This window comes from Eutrema salsugineum, unplaced genomic scaffold, assembly GCF_000478725.1.
Source record: "Eutrema salsugineum unplaced genomic scaffold, Eutsalg1_0 scaffold_1, whole genome shotgun sequence".
Taxonomy (NCBI): domain Eukaryota; kingdom Viridiplantae; phylum Streptophyta; class Magnoliopsida; order Brassicales; family Brassicaceae; genus Eutrema; species Eutrema salsugineum.
Window position 1 is genome coordinate 1,768,859 of NW_006256909.1, and position 22,515 is coordinate 1,791,373.

Sequence of the window (22,515 nt, forward strand, 5' to 3'; positions counted from 1 at the left end):
AATTATTATTTTGCTCAATAATGTGTTTTTGGATATTTTTCGACAGGCCCCTCTATTTTTAATAATTTAATTAGAAGATTTTAAAGATGAGAGAAATGAGATAGCTTCGTCCATCGAGAAACGTCGACAATAAAAAGGGGCTAAAAGCGCGTCGGTGACTTGTACTCTCCATCTCTTCTTCCTCTCTTTCACATCTCTTTTCTCTCAAATTCTCGACCCACAAGGAAAATCATCTCTACCTTGCGCAAATTCATCAGCCATGTCGTACGATTACCTCTTCAAATACATCATCATCGGAGACACAGGTCACCCACCACCGATCATCCTTTTCGTTTTGCCAGTTTCTATTTTCCAATTCCTAATTTCGATTTTTTCTGGGTTGTATCGATTTCGTGGCGATTTTTCATGGGTTTTCGTTGTATTGTCCTTCAGGTGTGGGAAAATCGTGCCTGCTTCTGCAATTTACTGACAAGAGGTTCCAACCAGTCCACGATCTCACCATTGGTGTCGAGTTTGGTGCTCGGATGGTCACCGTCGATGGACGCCCCATCAAACTCCAAATTTGGGATACCGTACGTTTCTGTCTCTGTCTCGCCTTTTCTCTTATATTGGTTTAATCACGTTTTTATTGATTTAGAATTGTTTTACTCCAAGGTAGATGTGATTAAGAAGATTAATTGTCATAATTAATGCATTTTATAAGTATTTAGAGAAACAATGCCGATTAGAATTGATGATGCTAGTGTTTTTTTTTTTTTTTTTTTTTAAAATCATGCCCAAGGACGAAAAGTGGGAAGTTAATTAATCAATTCACCGGCTCTTGATCAAGTATTGTAGGCGTATCTATATGATTATTCACCAGTCCCCCTTTAATTGAAATTGAGAAGCTGAGTTCACCAGTGCATTGGTGATTTTTTCAGTCCTTGTAGTGTCTTCTTCTGGTGGATATGTCGTGATTCTTTGATTTCTTTTCTAAGTCGTTTGTGGTGTAGTTTTTGTTTTTATGGGCTTGAGTTGTTTATGTTTGGTTTATGTGGCTTCTAGAGTTCAAGGTTGGTATGATGTGTTGTTTATGATTTAACCTAGCGTATGATGTTGTAGGCTGGACAAGAGTCTTTTCGATCCATCACCAGATCGTACTACAGAGGAGCAGCCGGAGCTTTACTGGTTTACGACATCACCAGGTTAGTATACTTTTCATGAAATTATACTTTAGCTCGAAGCCTGAATGTCAATGTCCGGCACGGTTTTGGAAATGATCATTTCTATATATGTTTTGGAATTTTGAGAGGCATATACGACAACAGTTCTATGATCTTTCGGCTCTGAAAACTTAAAAAGTATTGTTCTTTGCCTCCAGGAGAGAGACGTTTAACCATCTTGCGAGCTGGTTGGAGGATGCTCGGCAACATGCAAATCCTAACATGAGTATTATGCTGATCGGGAACAAATGTGATCTTGCTCACAAGAGAGCTGTTAGCAAAGAGGAAGGAGAACAGTTTGCCAAAGAACATGGACTGTTGTTCTTAGAAGCATCTGCAAGAACAGCTCAAAATGTTGAGGAGGTGATAGATTCTTCCTTACAGTTCTTATTCCCCCACCCTGTTATCTGGTTGTTGTCACAGAAAATTCTGAAGTAATTGTCTCCTAGTTTCTGCATTTAACACGTCGAATATATCTATCAACAGGCCTTCATAAAGACTGCAGCAAAGATCCTTCAGAACATTCAGGATGGTGTCTTTGATGTATCCAACGAGGTATTTTCCCTACTGAATTGAGAAGTATCTTCTGGTTCTAATGGTTATATTACTACACATCAATGGAATCTAGTCCCTTATGATTAATTGTGTTACTACTACGTGATTCAATTCCCTTAATCTTTGTGGATTTTGCAGTCATCAGGCATTAAGGTGGGCTACGGGCGTCCTCAAGGTGCAGCTGGAGGAAGAGATGGTGCGATCTCACAGGGAGGTGGCTGTTGTGGTTAAAGATCTCTGAAGATGTGTCAACGGTCACACACATATTCTGATGTAATCTGGTGATTCAGAAACTACTCTTGCTTTTTATTAATCTCTGCAATTGGAAACACCAGAAATGTATAGTTTCACTTTCTTTCTCTATTTTCCTGTTTGTCTTTACCAAAAAAACTAAACTGGTGCATTTGAGAGTGAACAGCCTGATCTTTATAAACCAAGCAGGCGTTGGCTTCTTTAAATCAATTTGTTGCTTTGCACGTAAAGTCAAAGCTCTTCAGGCTCTAAAGCAATTTGAAAACAGAGTAATGTCCAATCCTATAGTCGAACTTTCTCCTTATTCATCTAAACGAGTGATTAAAATAGCATACCCGGATGGTTTACAGAGATCCTAATAAGCAAATAGAAGCAGAAAACTAAGAAGCCATAATTAGTCTCTCTGCTTTTACCGCCTATTAGGCAGTGTCCCTCGCTGAGGCCCTCGCTGAAGCCGCAGGGTATTGTATGTACGCATCACAAACATCAGTCTCGGATCATCCTCTGGTATTTCACAATTCTGTGATTCACACACCACAAAAACCAAAAAACCCATTCACAAACTAATACCAAGAAAGATTTGAGTTTATGCTCAATTTTGAAGATTGAGAAAAGGGATTTTTTTTTTTTTTACTTTCAATCCTTTGTAGTAAGCGTCAACAGCATCTATAGTGGGTGTAATATTCCGAGCTTGCATCAGATCCCATATCATATTGGCAACCGTGTACCCGCCAGTCTGCCAAACAAAAAAACAGAGTTTTAGTTTCACTAAGCCAACTCCTTGCAGTAAAAGATATTTTCAGAGTTTTTTTTTCCGGAAATCGGAACTACAAAGATTTTTTACCTCTTCCCCAGCGGCTTTGAGTAGCAGATTGCTTCCAGTTCTTGGATCTAAGAAGAAATTACGATCGTTCATCTTGACCTGCATTTACGAAAATTGTCATATCATTGGCCAGCGTCTATAGAAACTTGGTTAGTTTATATCATGGATTCTTCTTTCAGAACAGCTCGATCCAATAAGCATTACCAGAGTGTCTTGAGCAATCTGCATTCCTTCACTGGTGTATTCTGTCATGGCTCCCTCTATAAGCGTCTGTAGCAGCAACAATAAATAAAATGTATAAAGGTCATCCAAAGATATGCTGAACCAAGTAAGCGAAACAAGACAGAGAAGCGTAATAATAGTCTTTGATTCTTTGTGAATATAGTTCCAACTCTATATTCATAAGGTGGGTTTTAGGATTGGGGAATCGACAAAATTTGTTTTATAGAAGTTATCATTCCCGCACTATGTATAGAAAAAAAAAACAAGTTTGCTCTTCAAACAAATGTTGAAACACCAAGGATGAGGTCAGATGATAGTTACCGCGTAGAGTTCCATGGCAGGGATTTTGCCTGAGTTCATGTATTCCTCAAACCATTTGAGACCACTTTTGAAGTCTTTCGAGTGTAGATAGCACCTGTGTAGATATAAAATTGGATGCAGATATGATAATCATGTTTTGATTCTCAAGGAGAGTTATAATGTAATATATTAGGGAAGTAACAAAAGTTATGTTGGTAACCAAAGACTGTCTTTTAACTATGACAATCCCAAATGTTCTAAACATCTAAATGCAAATTTCATAATAGCATACGTATACTAGGCCAATTCATTTGTGGATAAAGATATTGGGACATAACAGCGACGTCTAATATTGTCAATCGAAGAATCACAGAGGATGCTTTATTGTACCTCATAATTTGTAGCACGCAGTAAGTGTCAGTGTCTTTTCCGTCTTTCTTAAGCATCTCAAGAAGAGCTTCCGTTGCCTGCCATGGAGAATAGCTGGTCAGATGCAAAAGTCAACTCCGAAACTGGCTTTTGTTACTCACAGATTAGAACATTCCCCTATAATTCAGGACATTTTCGAATATACAGAAATCATATTACTTTTACATCCTTTAGATCAGCGAGAGCACTGAATGCTACGTGGTGCACGGTCAAATTCCTCTGCAGAAACCTGCCCCTGTGGGCATATTCAGCGGTTGGAATATTGTACAGCTCTTCTTCACTGATGCTAAACATCATATCTTCTGCACTCTTCCTTGATGAATCAATTGATGACCAGCCTTTTGACTGCTCCACGAACTCGAGAATCTTTTGAGAAAACAAGGAGGATATGAGAAACCCTACTTCAAGAAAAACAGAAAGTAGAGACCAACAGGAGATCTTCAGAGGTTACCTTGGTAGAAAGATTATCTGGTCTAGGTTGCTTATTTAAGTGAGCAGTTATGAGTCCTGCATAGCAGAACTGGTTCAAACCAACACCAGCAGCAGTCATATCTCTAACTATCGCATACCTAACCATTATTTGAAGTCAGATATGAAAGAAAAATTAGATCACTTCTTAAATTGCGCATAACTTACATTAACGGAGAAAAGAAGCACAAAAACGTATTTAAAGGAAATCAATTCCATTTGTGACCTACACAAGATCTAATTGGCCAGAAACAGCGCAGGCATTGAGCAGGCAAACAAAGGTCTGTCCATTTGGTTTTACTTCATATCTCTTCATCTCGTCGTACACCTTACAATAAGAGACAAACCAAAAGGGTTCGTATGTGAATGAAGATTAAGGAGTGTAAAGAAGAAAAAATGTCTGCTACTAAAGCAAATGGAAGATAACATTACTCGTATCGCCTCCTTTCCATTCTTGCATTTACCACAGGTGGAAATTAAAAAGTTGTACAAGTTCACCTACAAGAATGAACACACGATCAACAACACAAGCCACCGATGAAGCGACTCATACTATAAAGCCAAAATCTCTAAAACAAACAAGAAGAGTTTATTTCATGTAAGAGCAAAAAAAAAAAGGGAAAGATCACAGGACATACATCTGGAGCAATTCCCATGGCCTTCATCTCTTCACGGAAAAAGAAAGCATCATTTAACCGAGCACCCTTCATCACTCCCACAACAAATGAATGGAAAATATCAGCTGTAGGTTGCACACCATCTAGCTTCATATCGTCATAAACATCCCTCAACAGATAGTGCCTACCGAACAGAAAATATATACATACACAAGGATTAATGAAGTAATCATGCAAACACAAACACAAGTATCCATTATTATAGCAACAAAAACATCACATTTATATTGGATATTTCTGTATTATGAACACCGGGAAGCTATTAAATAAAAACCTGCGCTGAGCTGTGACGGAGTTGACAGCTGTGTTGTATTCCGACAGGTCGTTGGCGTAATTTCTCTTTGCGAGTTCCTCCGGCGATGAAGCGAAGTAACGCCGACTAACCAGAGCTCGAACCAAAGATCGATTCCTCCCTAATTCCGCAAGATCAAAATATCAAACGTAAGTATTCGTGCGCGATATGTGATGCGTAACTAAGAAATGACGAACGCGCACTCGATCGAACCCAAAATGTAGTGATGAAGAAAGATCAGATAGTTGACACTTGACAGATGAAAATGAGATCTATCTGGTTAGCCACAAGGAGAAATGCATACGACTATGAAAATCGGTAATGTCTATAGCAGCGTACCAGAAATGGATCGAATGAGAAACGTCATAGCTCACAAGCAATCCTTACTTCCGCTAGCAACCAAATTCAAGCTTTTCCGGCGAAGCTCCGTGAGTCTCACAGACCACGAGATAAGAGGAAAGCTGTTTAATCGAGTTCCGCCGTCGGTAAAGAGATATACAGCTCAGGCCTCAGGGTTTAGGGATTAAACATAAACCGGAAAATATAACCGGGTATCAACCGGTTTGTTTCTAAAGCCTAGTAGAGTCAATGCGGACTTTACATGGGCCTCTTAATGAGTTATTGGACTTAATCTGCGGACCGGTTGACGATGATCACGTGGCTGTTGCGTGATCATATCTACTGCGATGATTCTGCCACGTGTACCACAGAGCGAAGAAGAGTGATATTTACGCTTGGGACCTCCCAACTGTATATCTTAACCTGTCGGAAGATCACGTGAAGACAACTAATATAGGTTCATGCGATAAGTGAAAATTATTGACCAAGAAAAAACCTTTATTTAATCAAAGCTCGTGACATTCGAAATAACTCTGTTGATAACGAATTTCAAAAATTTATTTCATCAAGTGTCGTGAAATTCCAGAAAGAGTAACTTTTGTATAACGAATTTCAGAGACACTTTCCCCTAAATGCTTCTAGGATTTTCTAGTTACATAAGATATGCTAGTTTACTCCCCGTGACTTTAAAACGGTGGTTCATATTCAAACATCAACTAACTATATAAAGTTCTAGATACAACGTTAAATAATCTCTAACTAAAGTATTACTTTGTTGGGGAACAAACATTTTTTACATCTGTTCCACAATTCAAATCCTAATCCTAGAAACACAGAGTTTTGTAATCTTGGATAATTTGGGTATACACTTTTTTCTGAATCTTCAAGAATCATGATTGACAAGGCATATGTAAGGAAAAAAAAAAGAACAACCAAAACAGAATTGAACAACCATATCTTTAATACTTTGTAAGGAATAAATATAATTATTAAAAATGAAAAATATGAAATTCAAGAACATCCTCGTACTCTCGTACATGTAATACCATTTGTAAATAGTGGACAGCTTATCTCTAACAAAGTACCTTTGTGCTCGTGAAGCATTAAATATATTATAATTTTAACAACTTTATCTTATTTTTAGCTATAAAACTTGTATATGTATTTCATATATTTATATAAGTTACTTTAATGCTTTTGTATCTCAGTACCAACAAAAAATTGGGAAAAAGGATCATGAGAAAAGTACAGACTGATCAAGATTATTTTGTTGTTTGCAAGTAGACAAGATGTTGACAAAAAAAAAAGTCTCTCGTAATAATTGCGTTAGCCGAAATTGACATTGTACTTAATTGATTACGTGTTGGTGAGTAAATAAACGTCTGGTTAAATGTTAGAGCTAATTAACAAACCAAATCAAGAATTATGATTTGGCACGATTCCATCTCCTGGAGGCCCACGACCCACAGATTCAAACACAGAATTTGATTTCTTTTCGTCACGTCATAAGTAAAGAATATTGTTAAAATTCAACCAATTCAACGTTAGGTGAGATCAACACACAATCTATTAATGGATTTGGTTGAGTTTCTGGGTTTTCATCGGAAAATTCAAAACTTTTTTTCCATTTCTTTGTACATATAGAGCCTAACCACAACAAGATTACGACCATAGAAGAAGAAGAAGAAGAAGAAGAAGAAGAAGAAGAAGAAGCTTAAGCTCAAGGAGAGAGATAGACAGAGACTGTGCAAATGGTAAGAAGGGAGATTACAGATCACGTCTACACATTGGACAAGATCCGTGCCTGAGTAGCCAATTGTCTATGCAAGGCAAGTGAAACATGTGATGACAATGTGGCAAGCTTCTTACCGTTTCACCAAGCTGAAAATCCTGCAAAATTACACAGAACAAGAAATTAAAACCTTTTGTGTTCCGATCCGCGAATCTGCGGTTTTCACAAGAGATAAAAGCAACAAAAAAAAACCTGAAGACAAACAGAACAGGAGTCTTTGTTGCCAGAAGCATCTAAGTTGTTTTTGCCAGTGATTTTGATTTTTGGTATTTTATCAACCAAGTCTCCTGTTAATCCTTTTGAACCACCGGTATCAAAGATGCTCGAGAGCTCATCGAAAGTCGTATCTACAGCTCCCATCTGATCAGCGAGAAGAGAGATGAATCAGATCACGAAAATGAAGAGAGATCTCGTTGCGGAAATGGAACAAAATACTGCATATCCATGTACCTGACTTTGAACCGCGCTTAGCATTGCCGGACCTATGCGTTCACGCACAAGTCTGCCGCTTATTAGACTAACAATGACATCAATCTACACCAAAAATTAACCAGAGACAAGAATCAATATTGAAGCTTGAGTAGAATCGAAACCCGGATTTTTGGATTACGCTGCTTGAAAACAGAGCAAAAAGAGAAGATCAAAAAGGCTAAATGACCATAGCCTACCAAGTAGAGGAGGCAACCGAAACGTGACTCGTTAGATTTCCAGAGAACAAGAGATGATTCGAAGACTTCGATCGAGAAAACAGCTCCTGAAATGGCTCCAACCGCCGCTCCTCGAATGAAACCACTCTCTGTTTCTTGGCCTATCAAAGCACCTGTAAGTGCCCCAAGCAATGTGCCAACTGAAGAAGAGAAAGGAAACAACTTTCTTAGCTTTACATAAACCCCAAGTTGCAGACTTTATGCCAATCACCCGAATCACAGATAAACAAGGACTAGAAATGATCACACCCCAACCCAAAAGAAAGATACTTTAACTAGACAATCTTCATCAAATTTTGGGTTTAGATTGGGATGCAAATACGAATTAGAGCAAGTTTCAAATGCCGGTGGAGACATTTTAAAACAGAATCAAGAAACTCATAGGGAACGAGAGAGGCCGACCTAGAGCGAAGAAGAAGGTTAAGATCGCCGAGAGAATCGTGCCCAGAACAGCGGAGACGAGGAAACGACATGCGTCTTTGATCCGTTCGACGAAATTACCGAGAAAGGGACACGGCGAGGGAGGGCAAAACCCAGATTGGAATCTATAAGATGCCATTTCTCGTTCAGAACCCCAGAGATCAAGCGTATTGAGTATAAGAAAAAGAGACCTGAAACAATCTCCAGAGAGGGAGAAAACAGAGTAGTGGAGCTTTTTTTATTCAAGAGAGGAAGAGAGTCGAGAAAGAAGATAGAAGAAGAAAGAGGAGAGGAATGGGTTTTTGCTTAGACCTTAAGATTTAGAGAGAAGATCCGATGTGTGGCCTACTTGCAATTAACGCTTGGGTCCTCATTTGCTTGAAATTTAACCTCAAGTAGGTGAAGTAAAAGTCTAGGGTTTGCTGGTCATGATCGATAGATGTTGAAATCTTGGCCAGAAAAATCTCTCATTTAGTCATTTTCAAAGCACGAGAGAAGAAAGAAGAGAGATGTGAAAGTGAAAGAGATAAGCGCGCAAGCTCAGCGTAAAAAGAAGAAAAAATTAATTAATTAAATACTTAAATAACTTCTTCTAATAATACTAATAGACAAAGAGAAATCTTGCAAAATTTGAAACTCAAAACAATTTTTAATTAGCAATTTTATTACCAAATTAGAAAATAGTACAGACTTATATATCGATTTACTGTTCTCTTTATTTTTATCTTCTTAAAACATAATATATATACAATGTAGTTTGATTATACTACTCCTAACTTCCTAAGAGCATCTCCAATGTATTCCCCTATTTTTGTCTCCAAAATGGGGGAACTGCAAAATAGAGTTGGATTTCTCTTTAATATATTCCTCCATTTTCAACTCCAAAAAGAATATTCTGAGTATATTCTTTATTTTTATTTTATTGTTAATTACTAATAATGCACTCTATTTATAAAAATTACAAATGAATTCATTTATTTGTTTTCCTCTTAAAATTTTTATAAATTATAATATTATTCTAAATTCAACCACTATAATATAAAAATAACATTACATACCATTTAAAATAAGAAAACAAAGTATATTTTAATTTAAATATCACCATTTTAATTTAAATATCACCAAGTGGCATAAAAAAACTAAAATGAAAAGAAAAATCGATGATGGAACATCAGCTGTTATCAACTCAGCAAAATCCGCCTCAATCTGGTTCATGTGGACAATATTTTATTGATCTTGGTGGATCTGGAAGCAGTTTGCCAGATTTTTATTAATCAGTTGTTGTAATAAATTTATTTTATGTTATTTGTAATTTCAGTATTTCTTATGTATTTTTAATTTTATATTATTTCGAGTTTCAGTTAATTTTCTTATATTTTTTATTTTTTATTCTCAAATTTTAAATCTATCTATCTTTAATTTTAAATTAAATATATATAATATAAAATATTAAATTATAATTTAAAAATATAGTTTTAAGAATTAATAAAAAGTAAAGGACAAAAACCTTTAAAATACTTCAAATATATAACATTTGCTAAAAAAAATACCTGAACTATTTTCACTCCCCAAAAAATATCCAATGTATTATAAGTGTCAATTTAATACCTAAACATTTAAAAAATGCAAGTTTCAAACTCTGATTTTTATTCTGTTATCCCGTTAACGGAAACTTTAAAATAGCGTTAAAATTTAAACACCACATGTATATATTATATATGAAAAGACCAGTTTTACCCCTAAATCTTTTTCTTCCCAAAATGAAGAATCCTAATTTTCTCCTTCCCTTCGTGATGACCCATTTTGCTTATTCCCATTAAATGCATCGTTATTCTTGCAATCTCCCTTCGATTGACAGTGAGAAACGATGAGGAACTGAGCAAATTGTTTGGTGATGTGACCATTCCCAATGGGGGTGTGAGGCCGAACATCCACAATCTTCTTCTTCCCAAGATAGCTGATGCTGCATCTAAACTAGAGACGGCGATGAGAATCAATTCTGTGTTGTGGGTTTGTAGCTAATTAAATGTATAGCTTGATTTAGATGAAGATTATCTCTCTCTTTTTTTCTTGACGATATAGAGTCTCTTTGTTTCAAACTAAATTTTGAGATATTAATGTATGTATGTTATTGTTTGATTCTGAATGCTTACACTATTTTTTGTGCCACTGATTCGAACCTAATTTTTCCGAATGTCCTCTAGTTCGTCTTCTATTCTCAAATGGTAGTCAAAGAGAAGAAAGAGAAATTAGGGTTCTTCATTTGGGGGAAAATTAATTTAAGGGTAACAATGGTTTTTCACATATAACATATATATGTGGTGTTAAAATTTAAACGCTGTTTTAGAGTTTTCGTCTAACGGGATAACGGAATCAAAATCGGGGCGTGAAACTTGCAATTTTTAAGTGTTTGGATATTAAACTGACATTCTATAATAAGTTGGGTATTTTTTGGAGAACGAAAAAGTTTAAGTATTTTTTAGCAAATGTTATATAATTGAAGTGTTTTTAAAGTTTTTTCTTTTAGAAGTAAAAGATTATGTTGTAAATAAAAAATTTCACATGCAAAATGGAGTTGAAAATGAGGTTCCTTCATATTTGGAGAAAAAAATGGCATTCATTCATTTTACAGGTGAAAATATAGGGTTGGAGAAAAATTTCCTCCAAAATAACATTTAGAGAAAAAAATAAGGTAGGATTGGAGATGTCTAAGTAGTCTAAAGTGTGTAAAATATATAAATTAATGTTTATTGACATAGTAAAGTGTGTCATTTTGTCCAAAAGCTCCTTGGCACCTGATGCCATATAAAATGCTCTACAAGACAATAATTACTCGTTAGTTTTTTTTTTTTTGGTGACTAAGCAATTACTCGTTAGCTTAGTTATACTTCTTTTCAGTTAACATGCGAACAAAATGAAAAAAAAGACTTTAATTGAGGCAAAAAACATACCATTAAATAGTAGAGCGCAATTAAATCGGGTCAAAGTGGTTGTTAGCATTAACTCTACAGTACAATTCTTGTATTACAATGCTTATAAGAATGCGACATATTATTTAGAATAGAAAATTATTCGGAAGATATTTACCAAAATACGGTAGGGTCCTTTCCGTCGTTGCCGATCTTACAAGCAATCAAGAAACCCTTAGATACGAAACAGAAATAATTTTCTACATTATATGTAAATTGTTTGAGAAAACTTAAATATCTTATTTGATTCTGCCTTTCCTTTTATGGGAAGTCTTCCTGTGTGAGCAATAGTTTATTGTTATACCAAACAAAAATGGGTCCGGTAAGACTTGTTAATTGTTATTATACGTGCGAGAAGTTAGCTTAGGTTTATGAGCGTAGATTCCATATACTTGATAGCCTACATACGCGTATTTATTAGCGTTCGTAACAGAATTCTGAAACAAATTGAAAAATTTCCTCTCTTACAGTTTCCCTGAATAATAAATAAATAACAGGTCTGAAACAACGAATTGATAATTTGATACATACATACATGTGGCATCATTTTGATTACAAAACATACCACTAAAATGATGATACTTATTCTTGGACCTACTCAAAATGGATATAAAAACAATCTTGACTCTTGAGTACCCAAATATAGATCAAATTTAATATTTCCCACAATTTGTAACTACTTTTCATATACAAAAAAATTATAAAATGAGATACAAGTAAAAAAAATTATTTTATTTATGTTATTCGGGTTCAGATTTAGTGGAGACAAAACGATAACGATATAACATACCATTAGTTTTTCACGTTATGGTTGTAAAAAAGTTGGTTTTAGTTAGTATTCGTTCTTATACCATATTTGAAGATTATAAATAAAAACATTTATCGCGCGCTATTGTTTCAAAATTTGGACTTTAAAAGATTTAAAACAAACTCTAGTTAAAGATTAGAAACCACTGTTTGCAGATATTGTATTCCACAAAACTTACAAATAACTTATCGCAATTAGTCGTCGGTAACAACTAGATTCATATATATTATGATATTTTCTGTCTCTTCCATGCATAAGAGTAAAACATTAAATACACCTAAGTTAATGAATTTATATGTCAGGAGATGGGCATAGATCATAAAATTGTATTTATTTTTGACTGAAGTTATCAGATAAAGGTTGCCGCTTGCTACTCCATCATTTCCTATATTATTATGTGACTGCCATTTAATAGCCACAGCATGGGCCAGTGGTCCAGAAGCTGGTCCCATGAGTATCGCAGTGATCAAATTCATATTTAAGCATATGCATGAGCAGGGCTGCATGAGATACATGATGGTTGATGGTTGCGTCTCATATAAGTATCTTGAATTGTTAGTTTTAATACTGAGAGTGCCAGAGTGGCTTCTATATATATGTCTTGAACTTGCCGATTTGTTTTACTTATAATATATTTTATCGTATCACTAATACTTCTGATAAACTACACTGATCTCCTGCATATATGTAAACATTTTATAGAGGGTTAATTTCTATTGAATCTAACAACGAAAAACAGTTTTTTACGACCACTGGTTATATTTGAGATTGAGAGGGTGTGAAATTGCTAGTACATGAAAAAGAAAGAAAGAAAAAAGGCTAAAATAAACAAAGAATATGATTGGTAGGTTATCTACATGGTGACCCTCGTCACGACTCACGTTTTACCGGTGCGTCTTTGTATTGACGTGAATGATAATTTACCCTGGCCATCACTTGCATATCTACTCCTTACTTTATTTCTATGCAATCATCATCAACCCAAAACTCCGTAAATCTAAGATATACTTATATATGGTTTTGTCCATATCAATCAAACAAGGGAGACGAAAACTGAAAGAAAGAACAACAGTACATAGTATACAAAGAAGGTGAGTCTCTTTCAAGTCCGGTAAAGAAAAGTAACCAACCAATTACACAAAGATATTCGAAGTAAACACGTGAAGCTCCACGATTTGTATGAAAAAATAGATGTGTAACCGTGAGCTAAAAATGTAGAATAGTCGAGATTTTTTCTTATTTGAGTTTCGGTTGTTCAATTGGTTGGGTTGGGTACGCTTTCATTTTATGCGGCCGAGGAAATGTTTGCATTTTACTTCCTTTCATTTTTCAGTTAGAGGACAAGTACAATTTATATAAAATCACTAAAACGACGACGTAATATTAATTAAGCCGGACTAGGCCCAACGGATTAACAACAAAGATGGGTTGGGCCCAAATTTACAAGACCATAACATTCGAGTGGAGCGGCTCATATTAATTTCCTTTTTGGTTGTCATATTTATTGTCACAAAATCTGTGGTTGAAGGTGGTGGTGAATTGGTGATGAATTGGATTATTGATCAATTTATTAGTGGTGGGAAAAGAAACCGAACCGAACTAAACCAACCGAACCAATCGAACTTAAACCAAACTAAACCGATCCATTTTTAATATATAACCCATTTGGTTGAAGTTTTTCACAACCCGAACGGTTCGGTTCGGTTTGGTTTTAAACCGAACCAAACCAAAAACTAATATACTTATTTTATTTAATTTTTTAGTTAGATCATAATATTAGTTTTTTGAAATATGGTGGAATGTTAAATTTCACCTAAACCAACACATAATTTCTTTTCTTCAAACTGTTTTTTTTGAATTAAAATTAAACCAAACTAAAACAAAACCGAACTAAACCAAACCGAATTCAAACCGAACCAAACTTATTTCAGTTGAGTTTGGTTAGAATTTTATTGAACCCAAATTAACCAAACCAAACCAAACTCAAACCGAACCCAAAAATAAACCAAAGTGCCCACCCCTACCATTTATAATCCATTCAGGAAATAGGGTCTCTCAGCTGTTATTACCTGTTGAAATTGAGGAACCATGAACGAATTTGATTGTTCCAACCGGTAGGATGGAAGGATTTTGATTTTGAGAAAAAAATAAAATTGAGGATGATGATACAGAAAAATCAAACTAATATAGGAGTATATAATTTACGACAAAAAAGGAATATAATTCACTTGACAAAAACAGCAATGAATATTCACAAAAAAAGTTAGAATTACGTATAAGAAAACTAAGAAAAAAAAAAAAATCAAGCAGCCATCACTTCTGACGAGAAGAGCCCACACGGATCATTCAGATTTTTTTTTATTCTCACTTATAAAAATCTGTATCGGCTCCGACTCACAGGCCTCACCAACTCCGCTAACTCCTCTCTCTCTCTCTCTCTCTCTCTCTCTCGAAACAGATCTCTGCTTTGCTTCTGTACTCGAGCTGTATCATCCATGGGTACCGATCCCATCTGCTTTCTCCATTTTGATTTTGATCGATAAATGATTCATGATTTTCGAACTTGTTGTCGTCGTCGATGCTGATTTCCGAACTATTTTCGCCTTTTTTGAAATCTGGTTTTGTGTTTGATTTCCTGTGTCGATCTCTGTTTCTTATGCGTTTTCAGCTTCCGAGAATCCATTCCGTTGCATATTGAAGACGCTACAAAAGCCCGGTGGTGGCGAATTCGGGAACTACTACAGCTTGGCTGCTCTCAACGATCCAAGGATCGGTGAGTTATCTTCAAATGATCCCATGAAAAAATGTTGTTGTATTTTGTTTTTTTTTTAATCTGAGAGTGTTGTTGTGGATGCAGATAAACTGCCTTATTCCATTAGGATACTTCTCGAATCGGCCATACGTAACTGTGATGAGTTTCAAGTTAAGAGCAAAGATGTCGAGAAGATACTTGACTGGGAGAATACTTCTCCCAAACAAGTTGAGATTCCGTTCAAACCTGCTCGGGTGCTTCTTCAGGTAGACACAGCCTTAGAAATGAGATCTATAGAATATCTTGACGAGATATAGTTTGTCATTTCCTGCAAAATTCTCGATTGCAATGACATTTTCTGTTCGTTTTTCAGGACTTTACTGGTGTCCCTGCAGTTGTTGATCTTGCATGCATGAGAGATGCCATGAACAATCTTGGTGGGGATTCTAATAAGATTAATCCGCTGGTCAGTTTCCCTGACAACTGAGATTGGTTAATATCACGTGTTCTTTTGGTATGATACAAGTTTTGCTAATACTTGCAGGTCCCCGTAGATCTTGTCATTGATCACTCCGTTCAGGTGGACGTGGCGAGATCAGAGAACGCAGTGCAGGCAAACATGGAGCTTGAATTCCAGCGTAACAAAGAAAGATTTGCTTTTCTTAAGTGGGGCTCCAATGCCTTTCACAACATGCTTGTCGTACCTCCTGGTTCTGGAATTGTTCATCAAGTAAGTAAAAGATTCAGGAACAACTGTATTCGATTGGACGCTGGAAGTCTTTTTGATGCTGATTCAAGATATACTAAGTTCTATGATTTGCATTTGACAGGTCAACCTAGAATACCTTGCCAGAGTTGTTTTCAACACAAATGGACTTCTTTACCCAGACAGTGTTGTTGGCACAGACTCTCACACCACTATGATTGATGGACTGGGTGTTGCTGGATGGGGAGTTGGCGGTATAGAAGCGGAAGCTACCATGCTTGGTCAGGTAAATTAGATGCTCGTTTGGTCGAAAACTCAGAACTAACTGTCTGAACTCTTTATGAAACGTTGGTTCTATTATAGGGATGGTTCTCTGACAGTTCAAGTTTAACGCTTTGTTGAAGTTTCTTCTATTATAACTGTAGCATTAATTTAACTCTTTCAATGCAGCCAATGAGCATGGTCCTGCCTGGTGTTGTGGGTTTCAAGCTAACGGGAAAACTAAGAGATGGAATGACAGCTACTGATTTGGTCTTAACAGTGACTCAGATGCTGAGGAAGCATGGAGTAGTTGGAAAGTTTGTTGAATTTCACGGTACGTTCATGAAAATTTGATATCATATTTGATATCTGTCATTTTTTGTACTTATCCAGTACCTGACTGAGTTAGGCTAACTCAAATATGCATCATTGCTTTTTCCAACACAGGGGAAGGGATGAGAGAATTGTCTTTAGCTGATCGTGCTACAATTGCTAATATGTCTCCTGAGTACGGTGCAACCATGGGATTCTTCCCCGTCGATCATGTCACTTTGCAGTACCTCAAGTTGACAGGCAGGAGCGATGACACTGTAAGGGGTTGCCTAGGGGATTATACATTTAAGCGTGCTATTGCTTTTCATCAGGGTAGTGATTTGTGAATTGAATTTCAGGTCTCTATGATAGAGGCGTATTTACGAGCAAACAAGATGTTTGTGGACTACAGTGAGGTTAAACCTTGGGCATTTCTAATGCTTCATTTCTTTGTCCATTTTCATCTATCATAGAGCATAACATATTCTCCACTTGGAAATTTTTACTCATCTCAGCCCGAGAGTAAGACAGTATACTCCTCAAATCTGGAATTGAATCTCGAGGATGTGGAACCCTGTGTATCTGGTCCAAAGAGGTACTAATAGCGAATATCTATATAGACTTTGTCTAGGTTCTATTCTTCTTGTAACATTGATTCTCTATTCACAATACAGGCCACATGATCGCGTTCCTTTGAAGGAAATGAAAGCGGACTGGCATTCTTGCTTGGATAACAGAGTCGGATTCAAGGTTAGAACTCTCCTTTGTGTTCAGAAGAAAATTTTAAAGTGAATGCTTGCAGTCCCGAAAGCTTAGTCTGTTGTAAAAAGTTGGCACGTCTAGCAAATGTTCCTGTGGTTTTGAAACAATAGTAGTAGGTATCATGTTGAGGCGTTTGAGTTATTAACTAGGTTTAATTAATAACTGTGTCCTGCAACACTTTCGATTTTATAAGTTAGTCCCAGTTGACAAAAATTTTGGTTAGTGATTCTACTTATCCATATGTTTCCAGGGTTTTGCCGTACCAAAAGAAGCACAGAGTAAGGCTGTAGAGTTCAATTTTAACGGGACCCCAGCACAGCTTAGACATGGAGATGTTGTTATAGCAGCAATCACCAGTTGCACAAATACCTCAAACCCTAGTGTAATGCTTGGCGCTGCCTTGGTTGCCAAAAAGGCCTGCGAATTAGGACTGGAGGTTTGACTACTGTTCCTTTCTGACCTGCTCCTTTTTGTGATGGTGTTTTAATATGTTTCTGTGCATTGAGAGTAATAAAAGTGTGTGAATTTCTCCATTATTAGGTTAAGCCATGGATTAAAACTAGTCTTGCTCCTGGCTCTGGAGTTGTAACAAAGTACTTGGCAAAGAGGTACTGCAGATACATCATTGAATGTGTTGTTATTCATTACCTTGTGTTATGTGTTCCTGAGTTTTCGAGTCTTGCAGTGGCTTGCAGAAGTACTTGAATCAGCTCGGTTTCAGTATAGTTGGTTATGGGTGCACCACCTGCATCGGAAACTCGGGGGATATCCATGAAGCTGTGGCGTCAGCAATTGTTGATAATGGTAAGTCCTCAAATAGTTTGTCATGTAATGCGTATTCACTTGAATATTCGAAGGTGAAACTAAATTATGTTTCATATATGTACAAGACTTGGTGGCATCCGCTGTGTTGTCGGGGAACAGAAACTTTGAGGGACGTGTTCATCCGTTAACAAGAGCAAACTATCTCGCTTCCCCTCCGCTTGTTGTAGCCTATGCACTGGCTGGCACTGTATGTTGATGCTAACTCTCAAACCATTACATAGCAATTAAGCATTCAAGTTAATATGAAGCACTGAATCATTCCCATGAATGTTCTTGTAGGTTGACATTGATTTCGAGACGGAGCCCATTGGAACTGGTAAAGATGGCAAACAGATATTTTTCAGGGACATATGGCCCTCTAACAAAGAAGTTTCCGAGGTACTGCTCGTGCAGTACACAAACAATAAGATATTTTATAATTGGAAGTGATGTCAAATTCTGTCTCGTTTTTTCAGGTTGTGCAATCTAGTGTCCTTCCTGATATGTTCAAAGCTACATATGAAGCAATCACCAAAGGGAATTCCATGTGGAATCAGTTATCTGTCGCATCCGGCACACTATATGAATGGGATCCTAAATCAACTTACATTCATGAGCCGCCTTATTTCAAGGGCATGACCATGTCTCCACCGGGTCCACACGGTGTGAAAGATGCCTACTGTTTGCTCAATTTCGGAGACAGTATTACCACCGATCACATCTCACCAGCCGGTAGCATCCACAAGGACAGTCCCGCGGCTAAGTACTTGATGGAACGAGGTGTGGATAGAAGAGACTTCAACTCTTACGGGAGTCGCCGTGGTAATGACGAGATTATGGCGAGAGGAACTTTCGCCAATATCCGTATTGTCAACAAACACTTGAAAGGAGAAGTTGGTCCCAAAACAGTTCACATTCCCAGTGGAGAGAAGCTTTCTGTTTTCGATGCTGCCATGGTATGAATCCCACACACTTTCTTGATCCTTTATAAAACCTCAAATTCTAGCTCTTTGATCATGAGGATTGGTCGGGATAACTCTAAGCTTTGAAGAATAGTTCAGCAGCTCAACTCTTAGAGAGCATACAGCGAGGGCTGACTTTATAATGATGTCTCAATAGAATTCTATTTTATTTTGGGGTCGAGAATTGAGTCTTTCATTGATCAAGTCTCTCTTGTTTGGCCATTTTAAAGTAGAATAGCAGTTCCATAGCTTTTGTTCGTATCAAATTATTCTCTTGTTGTGTTGTACCAGAAATACAGGAACGAGGGACGCGACACAGTCATTTTGGCTGGTGCTGAATATGGAAGTGGGAGTTCTCGTGATTGGGCTGCTAAGGGTCCAATGCTTCTGGTACACTTCTTAGCTTACATGTTTCGGGTTTTTTCGTACTTAACAAACATATTTTTTACATATTTATGCTGTTTTTAAAATTTTACGACAGGGCGTGAAAGCTGTGATCTCGAAGAGCTTTGAGAGAATTCACAGAAGCAATCTGGTGGGAATGGGGATCATACCTTTGTGCTTCAAGACAGGAGAAGATGCCGAGACTCTAGGCTTAACGGGCCAGGAGCTTTACACCATTGAGCTTCCAAACAATGTTAGTGAGATCAAACCAGGACAAGATGTAACGGTAATTACAAACAATGGCAAATCGTTCACATGTACACTCCGATTCGACACAGAGGTAAAATAAGTAAATATGGGTTCAACTCCCTCTCTCTCTCTCCGATGATGATCTATTTTGGCTTCCTTTTCGTCTGATTTTTTTTTAAGCTTCAAAACAGACTGATATAATATAAAGAGGAATTTGGAATGGCAGGTGGAGTTGGAATATTTCAATCACGGAGGGATATTGCAATACGTAATCAGGAATCTGATCAAACAATAAATCTGGTAAAGCCACGGGAGACTTTTATATCCAAAAGGTTTGTCGCAATAAAAATGTTTTCAGGGAGGACGACAAGAATGGCGTTATTTTGAACTTTGGTTTCTGTCTTTCTTCTTATTCTCCTTCATCTCTTCCTTCTTGCTAGTCAATTGGAACCTTTGTCACTGTCAAGTCTTTTTTTTTTTGAAATAAATATGAGATCTCTTTTTTTTGTGTCTCTTTTGTTTTATTTTGAACTTGCAATTTCAACTTTTTTTAGGAGTCCCCCAAATGATGGGTAATAACACGCAATAGTAGAACATATTCTGCCAATGGGAATAAACACATAAATTTTTGTAGTTTTTGGTAATCAAATACTGATTATGTATTCACAGCGGAAACTGACCCAAAAAAAAAAAAAAACTGAGTACGAGCGGGTATATGCACACATAGAACTGTTTTTTTTTTTCGATTTCTAAGTGAGCTAGAGGTTTTACTCCAACGAAACGAAGAAAGAAATGATGTCGAGGTTGTTTGAGATCATGGGAACCTGTAAGTACAAATGAGACGACAGAATCATTAAACCAATCTGAGACAATGCAAACGATTTCATCACTAACGTGAGGAGTTTAAGAGCTTTACCTCTTCAAAAGCGAGCTTCTTTTATTATGATTGATACTCTTGAAAGTGTAACCATTTAGTTGCTGCCCACTTGTTCCCTTTGATTACTAGATTACCACCTGAATCATTCAACGTGAGAGATTTTGGTTTAACTTCTCATGATCTCAACTTAGTCAAAAGGGTATATTAATTACGGGTTAAGACAATTTTATATAGAAAGGCAATCTCTCTCTCACAATCTCTCACCATGGTTACTAAAAGGGTCTTGAGACCCGTCAGGCCTCATGTTCCAGAAGAGTAAAGCGTCTCTCTTCTTTGGTAAAACAGAGAGTCCTCCTTTACTAATCTTTCCTTTGGCTAAAGGGAAAACTGTTTCCCCGCCTTGATCAACGTCCGAGCTAATTAGCAGTATAGTACAATCAGAAAAAGATGATTAACGTTACGCATTGCAAAAATTCTTTTCTTGTGGCTGATGTTAAAGATTATTTATAAAAAGGGTTTTTATAGTTCACATACAGGTACATAAGGAAAGTAGCAATTCTTTGAAATCCGTCAAAGTGAGGCTCAAATTTCTGCCCAACTTCATAGTGGATAACTTGAAGCGCTTCTCCATTCTCTGCAGTTACATAACATTAACTCCACATGAAGAGTAACAACGTCGTTAAAAAAAAAAAATGATCTTTGACCATCAACATTTCCTTGTGCGGCACGAAACTTCAAAATTGTATGATTAAGTTTTGGACAGAAACATAAGGCACATACCTACAGGAATGAAGGTGAATTCTGAAATCCTTTTCTCAATGTCTTGCACGATTTTGTCATGTCCTCTTCTAATAGAAGTTTCCGTGCTCGTCCGTTTGCTGCAGATTAACGGATTTCTTATTCTCAAATCTTTCCAAATTAAAATTGAAAAGGGCAAAAAAAAGAAGAAGAACACAAAGCTGAGTACAAAACCTGCTTTCTTTAGACACTCCGGTTGTCTCATAAGCCACTTTCGACTTCACCATACTAGGTTTCGCGAGGCTAATCAAGTGCTCACATTCTTCATTTGTCTTACAATATTTCAAGAATAACATATTCTAATATCAAAATCCCAAACATTATAGATCATTTCACAATCTACATTTTTTCTTTCTCGTGAGAGAAACTACATTGGAAAGTTTAGTAAAAAAGAGTACTAATTTCGTTACCTTGTCTGACAAGAAATATCAAAACTATATGAACTAGCATGAACTTGTTTTTGTTTTTTTAGCATGAAGATGTGAAGTCCTTATAAAGCATATAACATAACTAATCAAAATTTTATCCCAGAGAAGAAAAGAGAACATACCAAAAAATTGTGGTAAACGAAAGCTCTAGGCTCCCAAGAGATGACTTCGGGCCAGCGCTCGTTAGGAAAACGCAACGAAGCAGAAACTTTCTCTTTGTTACAAGTAAGTGCTGTCAACAAAGGGGGCAAAGAACACAACAAAACCATGGGATTATCTGTGTTTAAATCCACAGATACAAGATCACCGATTATTTGTTTGAACGTGTCTATGTGCTCCATTAAATCTGAAACATTGCATATCTTCAGTTTATACAACCACTGCCTCAGATACTGCTTGGTACACAGTGATGTCGTCATCAAGACAATGAATTCCCTTTAGTGAGAGAGAGAGAGAGAGCGATTTGAGGCTTTTATCTAGGGTTCTTTTATTTATCGTAAGTTTGAATGAGGAAGAGTAATAATTACAAATCAACCTACATAAATCCCTTAATATAAATAAGTAAAAAAAGAAAAGAAGAAATAATACAAAATAGAGATGAATATGGAAAAATAGGAAATAAGACTAAGTTTAGCAACAATTTCAGTTTAAAGAAATAAATTATAAGTAGAGGTAAATTATTGTTCTTTTCAAAAATCTATCTATTTTTTTGCTGGGTAAAAATTGGGGTTGTACGATTCAGTCAACCGGAATATGAACAGTGAACATAAACCAACTAAACCGATAGAAAACCGAATCTTCATACTTTTGATTTCCCGAATTTAATTTGCTCTAGAGACGCGTGTCTTTGGTCAGCGCCGTCGCAGGCTCGTTACAATCCATTTCAAGAAGTTTACATTCCGAGGAAAAAGGAAAAAAAATAAGAGAAAGAAAAAGATTATAATTGGGCCTGAGCATTTACGGCC

At 36.6% G+C, this 22,515-nt stretch overlaps 5 protein-coding genes across 5 annotated transcripts; 2 read left to right on the top strand and 3 right to left on the bottom strand.

Moving 5' to 3' along the window:
• The first annotated feature begins 63 nt into the window (after nt 1-63).
• On the top strand, nt 64-2,251 carry LOC18028424 (ras-related protein RABB1b). Its single transcript, XM_006411988.2, has 6 exons — nt 64-305; nt 433-572; nt 1,102-1,184; nt 1,361-1,565; nt 1,689-1,757; nt 1,896-2,251. The coding sequence occupies exons 1-6, from the start codon at nt 260-262 to the stop codon at nt 1,986-1,988; spliced, it is 636 nt and encodes a 211-aa protein (XP_006412051.1). The 5' UTR covers nt 64-259; the 3' UTR covers nt 1,989-2,251.
• On the bottom strand, nt 2,210-5,720 carry LOC18028425 (pentatricopeptide repeat-containing protein At4g35850, mitochondrial). The gene is made up of 13 exons (XM_006411989.2): nt 5,560-5,720; nt 5,203-5,341; nt 4,890-5,052; nt 4,684-4,749; nt 4,482-4,579; nt 4,235-4,352; nt 3,943-4,149; nt 3,745-3,821; nt 3,376-3,469; nt 3,037-3,102; nt 2,854-2,931; nt 2,644-2,745; nt 2,210-2,529 (listed from the first exon to the last, which is right to left on the bottom strand). The coding sequence occupies exons 1-13, from the start codon at nt 5,585-5,587 to the stop codon at nt 2,419-2,421; spliced, it is 1,347 nt and encodes a 448-aa protein (XP_006412052.1). The 5' UTR covers nt 5,588-5,720; the 3' UTR covers nt 2,210-2,418.
• A 1,411-nt stretch (nt 5,721-7,131) lies between these two features.
• On the bottom strand, nt 7,132-8,951 carry LOC18028426 (NEP1-interacting protein 1). Its single transcript, XM_006411990.2, has 5 exons — nt 8,461-8,951; nt 8,020-8,198; nt 7,802-7,885; nt 7,544-7,711; nt 7,132-7,449 (listed from the first exon to the last, which is right to left on the bottom strand). Exons 1-5 carry the CDS (start codon nt 8,615-8,617, stop codon nt 7,327-7,329), a joined length of 711 nt encoding a protein of 236 aa, XP_006412053.1. The 5' UTR covers nt 8,618-8,951; the 3' UTR covers nt 7,132-7,326.
• A 5,668-nt stretch (nt 8,952-14,619) lies between these two features.
• LOC18028427 (aconitate hydratase 1) lies at nt 14,620-19,956 on the top strand. The gene is made up of 20 exons (XM_006411993.2): nt 14,620-14,754; nt 14,924-15,028; nt 15,113-15,273; nt 15,381-15,473; nt 15,552-15,737; nt 15,838-15,999; nt 16,164-16,308; nt 16,422-16,564; nt 16,646-16,702; nt 16,802-16,881; nt 16,961-17,036; nt 17,299-17,484; nt 17,589-17,656; nt 17,734-17,852; nt 17,939-18,060; nt 18,153-18,251; nt 18,329-18,808; nt 19,106-19,204; nt 19,296-19,538; nt 19,674-19,956. Exons 1-20 carry the CDS (start codon nt 14,751-14,753, stop codon nt 19,740-19,742), a joined length of 2,697 nt encoding a protein of 898 aa, XP_006412056.1. The 5' UTR covers nt 14,620-14,750; the 3' UTR covers nt 19,743-19,956.
• A 431-nt stretch (nt 19,957-20,387) lies between these two features.
• Nucleotides 20,388-22,353, bottom strand: LOC18028428 (probable prolyl 4-hydroxylase 11). The gene is made up of 7 exons (XM_024148626.1): nt 22,286-22,353; nt 21,673-21,985; nt 21,297-21,394; nt 21,105-21,202; nt 20,859-20,958; nt 20,589-20,740; nt 20,388-20,461 (listed from the first exon to the last, which is right to left on the bottom strand). The coding sequence occupies exons 1-7, from the start codon at nt 22,351-22,353 to the stop codon at nt 20,388-20,390; spliced, it is 903 nt and encodes a 300-aa protein (XP_024004394.1).
• Between the last annotated feature and the right edge of the window lie 162 nt (nt 22,354-22,515).

Coding starts and splice junctions, on each gene's coding strand:
- LOC18028424 (XM_006411988.2), top strand. CDS start 260: ATGTCGTACGATTACCTCTTCAAATACATCATCATCGGAGACACAG. Junction 306..432: donor CATCATCATCGGAGACACAG/GTCACCCACCAC, acceptor ATTGTCCTTCAG/GTGTGGGAAAATCGTGCCTG. Junction 1,185..1,360: donor CTGGTTTACGACATCACCAG/GTTAGTATACTT, acceptor CTTTGCCTCCAG/GAGAGAGACGTTTAACCATC.
- LOC18028425 (XM_006411989.2), bottom strand. CDS start 5,587: ATGACGTTTCTCATTCGATCCATTTCTG. Junction 4,353..4,481: donor TCTGGCCAATTAGATCTTGT/GTAGGTCACAAA, acceptor AATAATGGTTAG/GTATGCGATAGTTAGAGATA. Junction 3,103..3,375: donor CTGCCATGGAACTCTACGCG/GTAACTATCATC, acceptor TTGCTGCTACAG/ACGCTTATAGAGGGAGCCAT.
- LOC18028426 (XM_006411990.2), bottom strand. CDS start 8,617: ATGGCATCTTATAGATTCCAATCTGGGTTTTGCCCTCCCTCGCCGTGT. Junction 8,199..8,460: donor AACCTTCTTCTTCGCTCTAG/GTCGGCCTCTCT, acceptor TCTCTTCTTCAG/TTGGCACATTGCTTGGGGCA. Junction 7,450..7,543: donor CCTGTTCTGTTTGTCTTCAG/GTTTTTTTTTGT, acceptor GTAATTTTGCAG/GATTTTCAGCTTGGTGAAAC.
- LOC18028427 (XM_006411993.2), top strand. Junction 16,703..16,801: donor TGTTTGTGGACTACAGTGAG/GTTAAACCTTGG, acceptor TACTCATCTCAG/CCCGAGAGTAAGACAGTATA. Junction 19,539..19,673: donor CACTCCGATTCGACACAGAG/GTAAAATAAGTA, acceptor TTGGAATGGCAG/GTGGAGTTGGAATATTTCAA.
- LOC18028428 (XM_024148626.1), bottom strand. CDS start 22,353: ATGAAGATTCGGTTTTCTATCGGTTTAGTTGGTTTATGTTCACTGTTC. Junction 21,986..22,285: donor ATATTCCGGTTGACTGAATC/GTACAACCCCAA, acceptor CTCTCACTAAAG/GGAATTCATTGTCTTGATGA. Junction 20,462..20,588: donor AGACCCTTTTAGTAACCATG/GTGAGAGATTGT, acceptor TGAATGATTCAG/GTGGTAATCTAGTAATCAAA.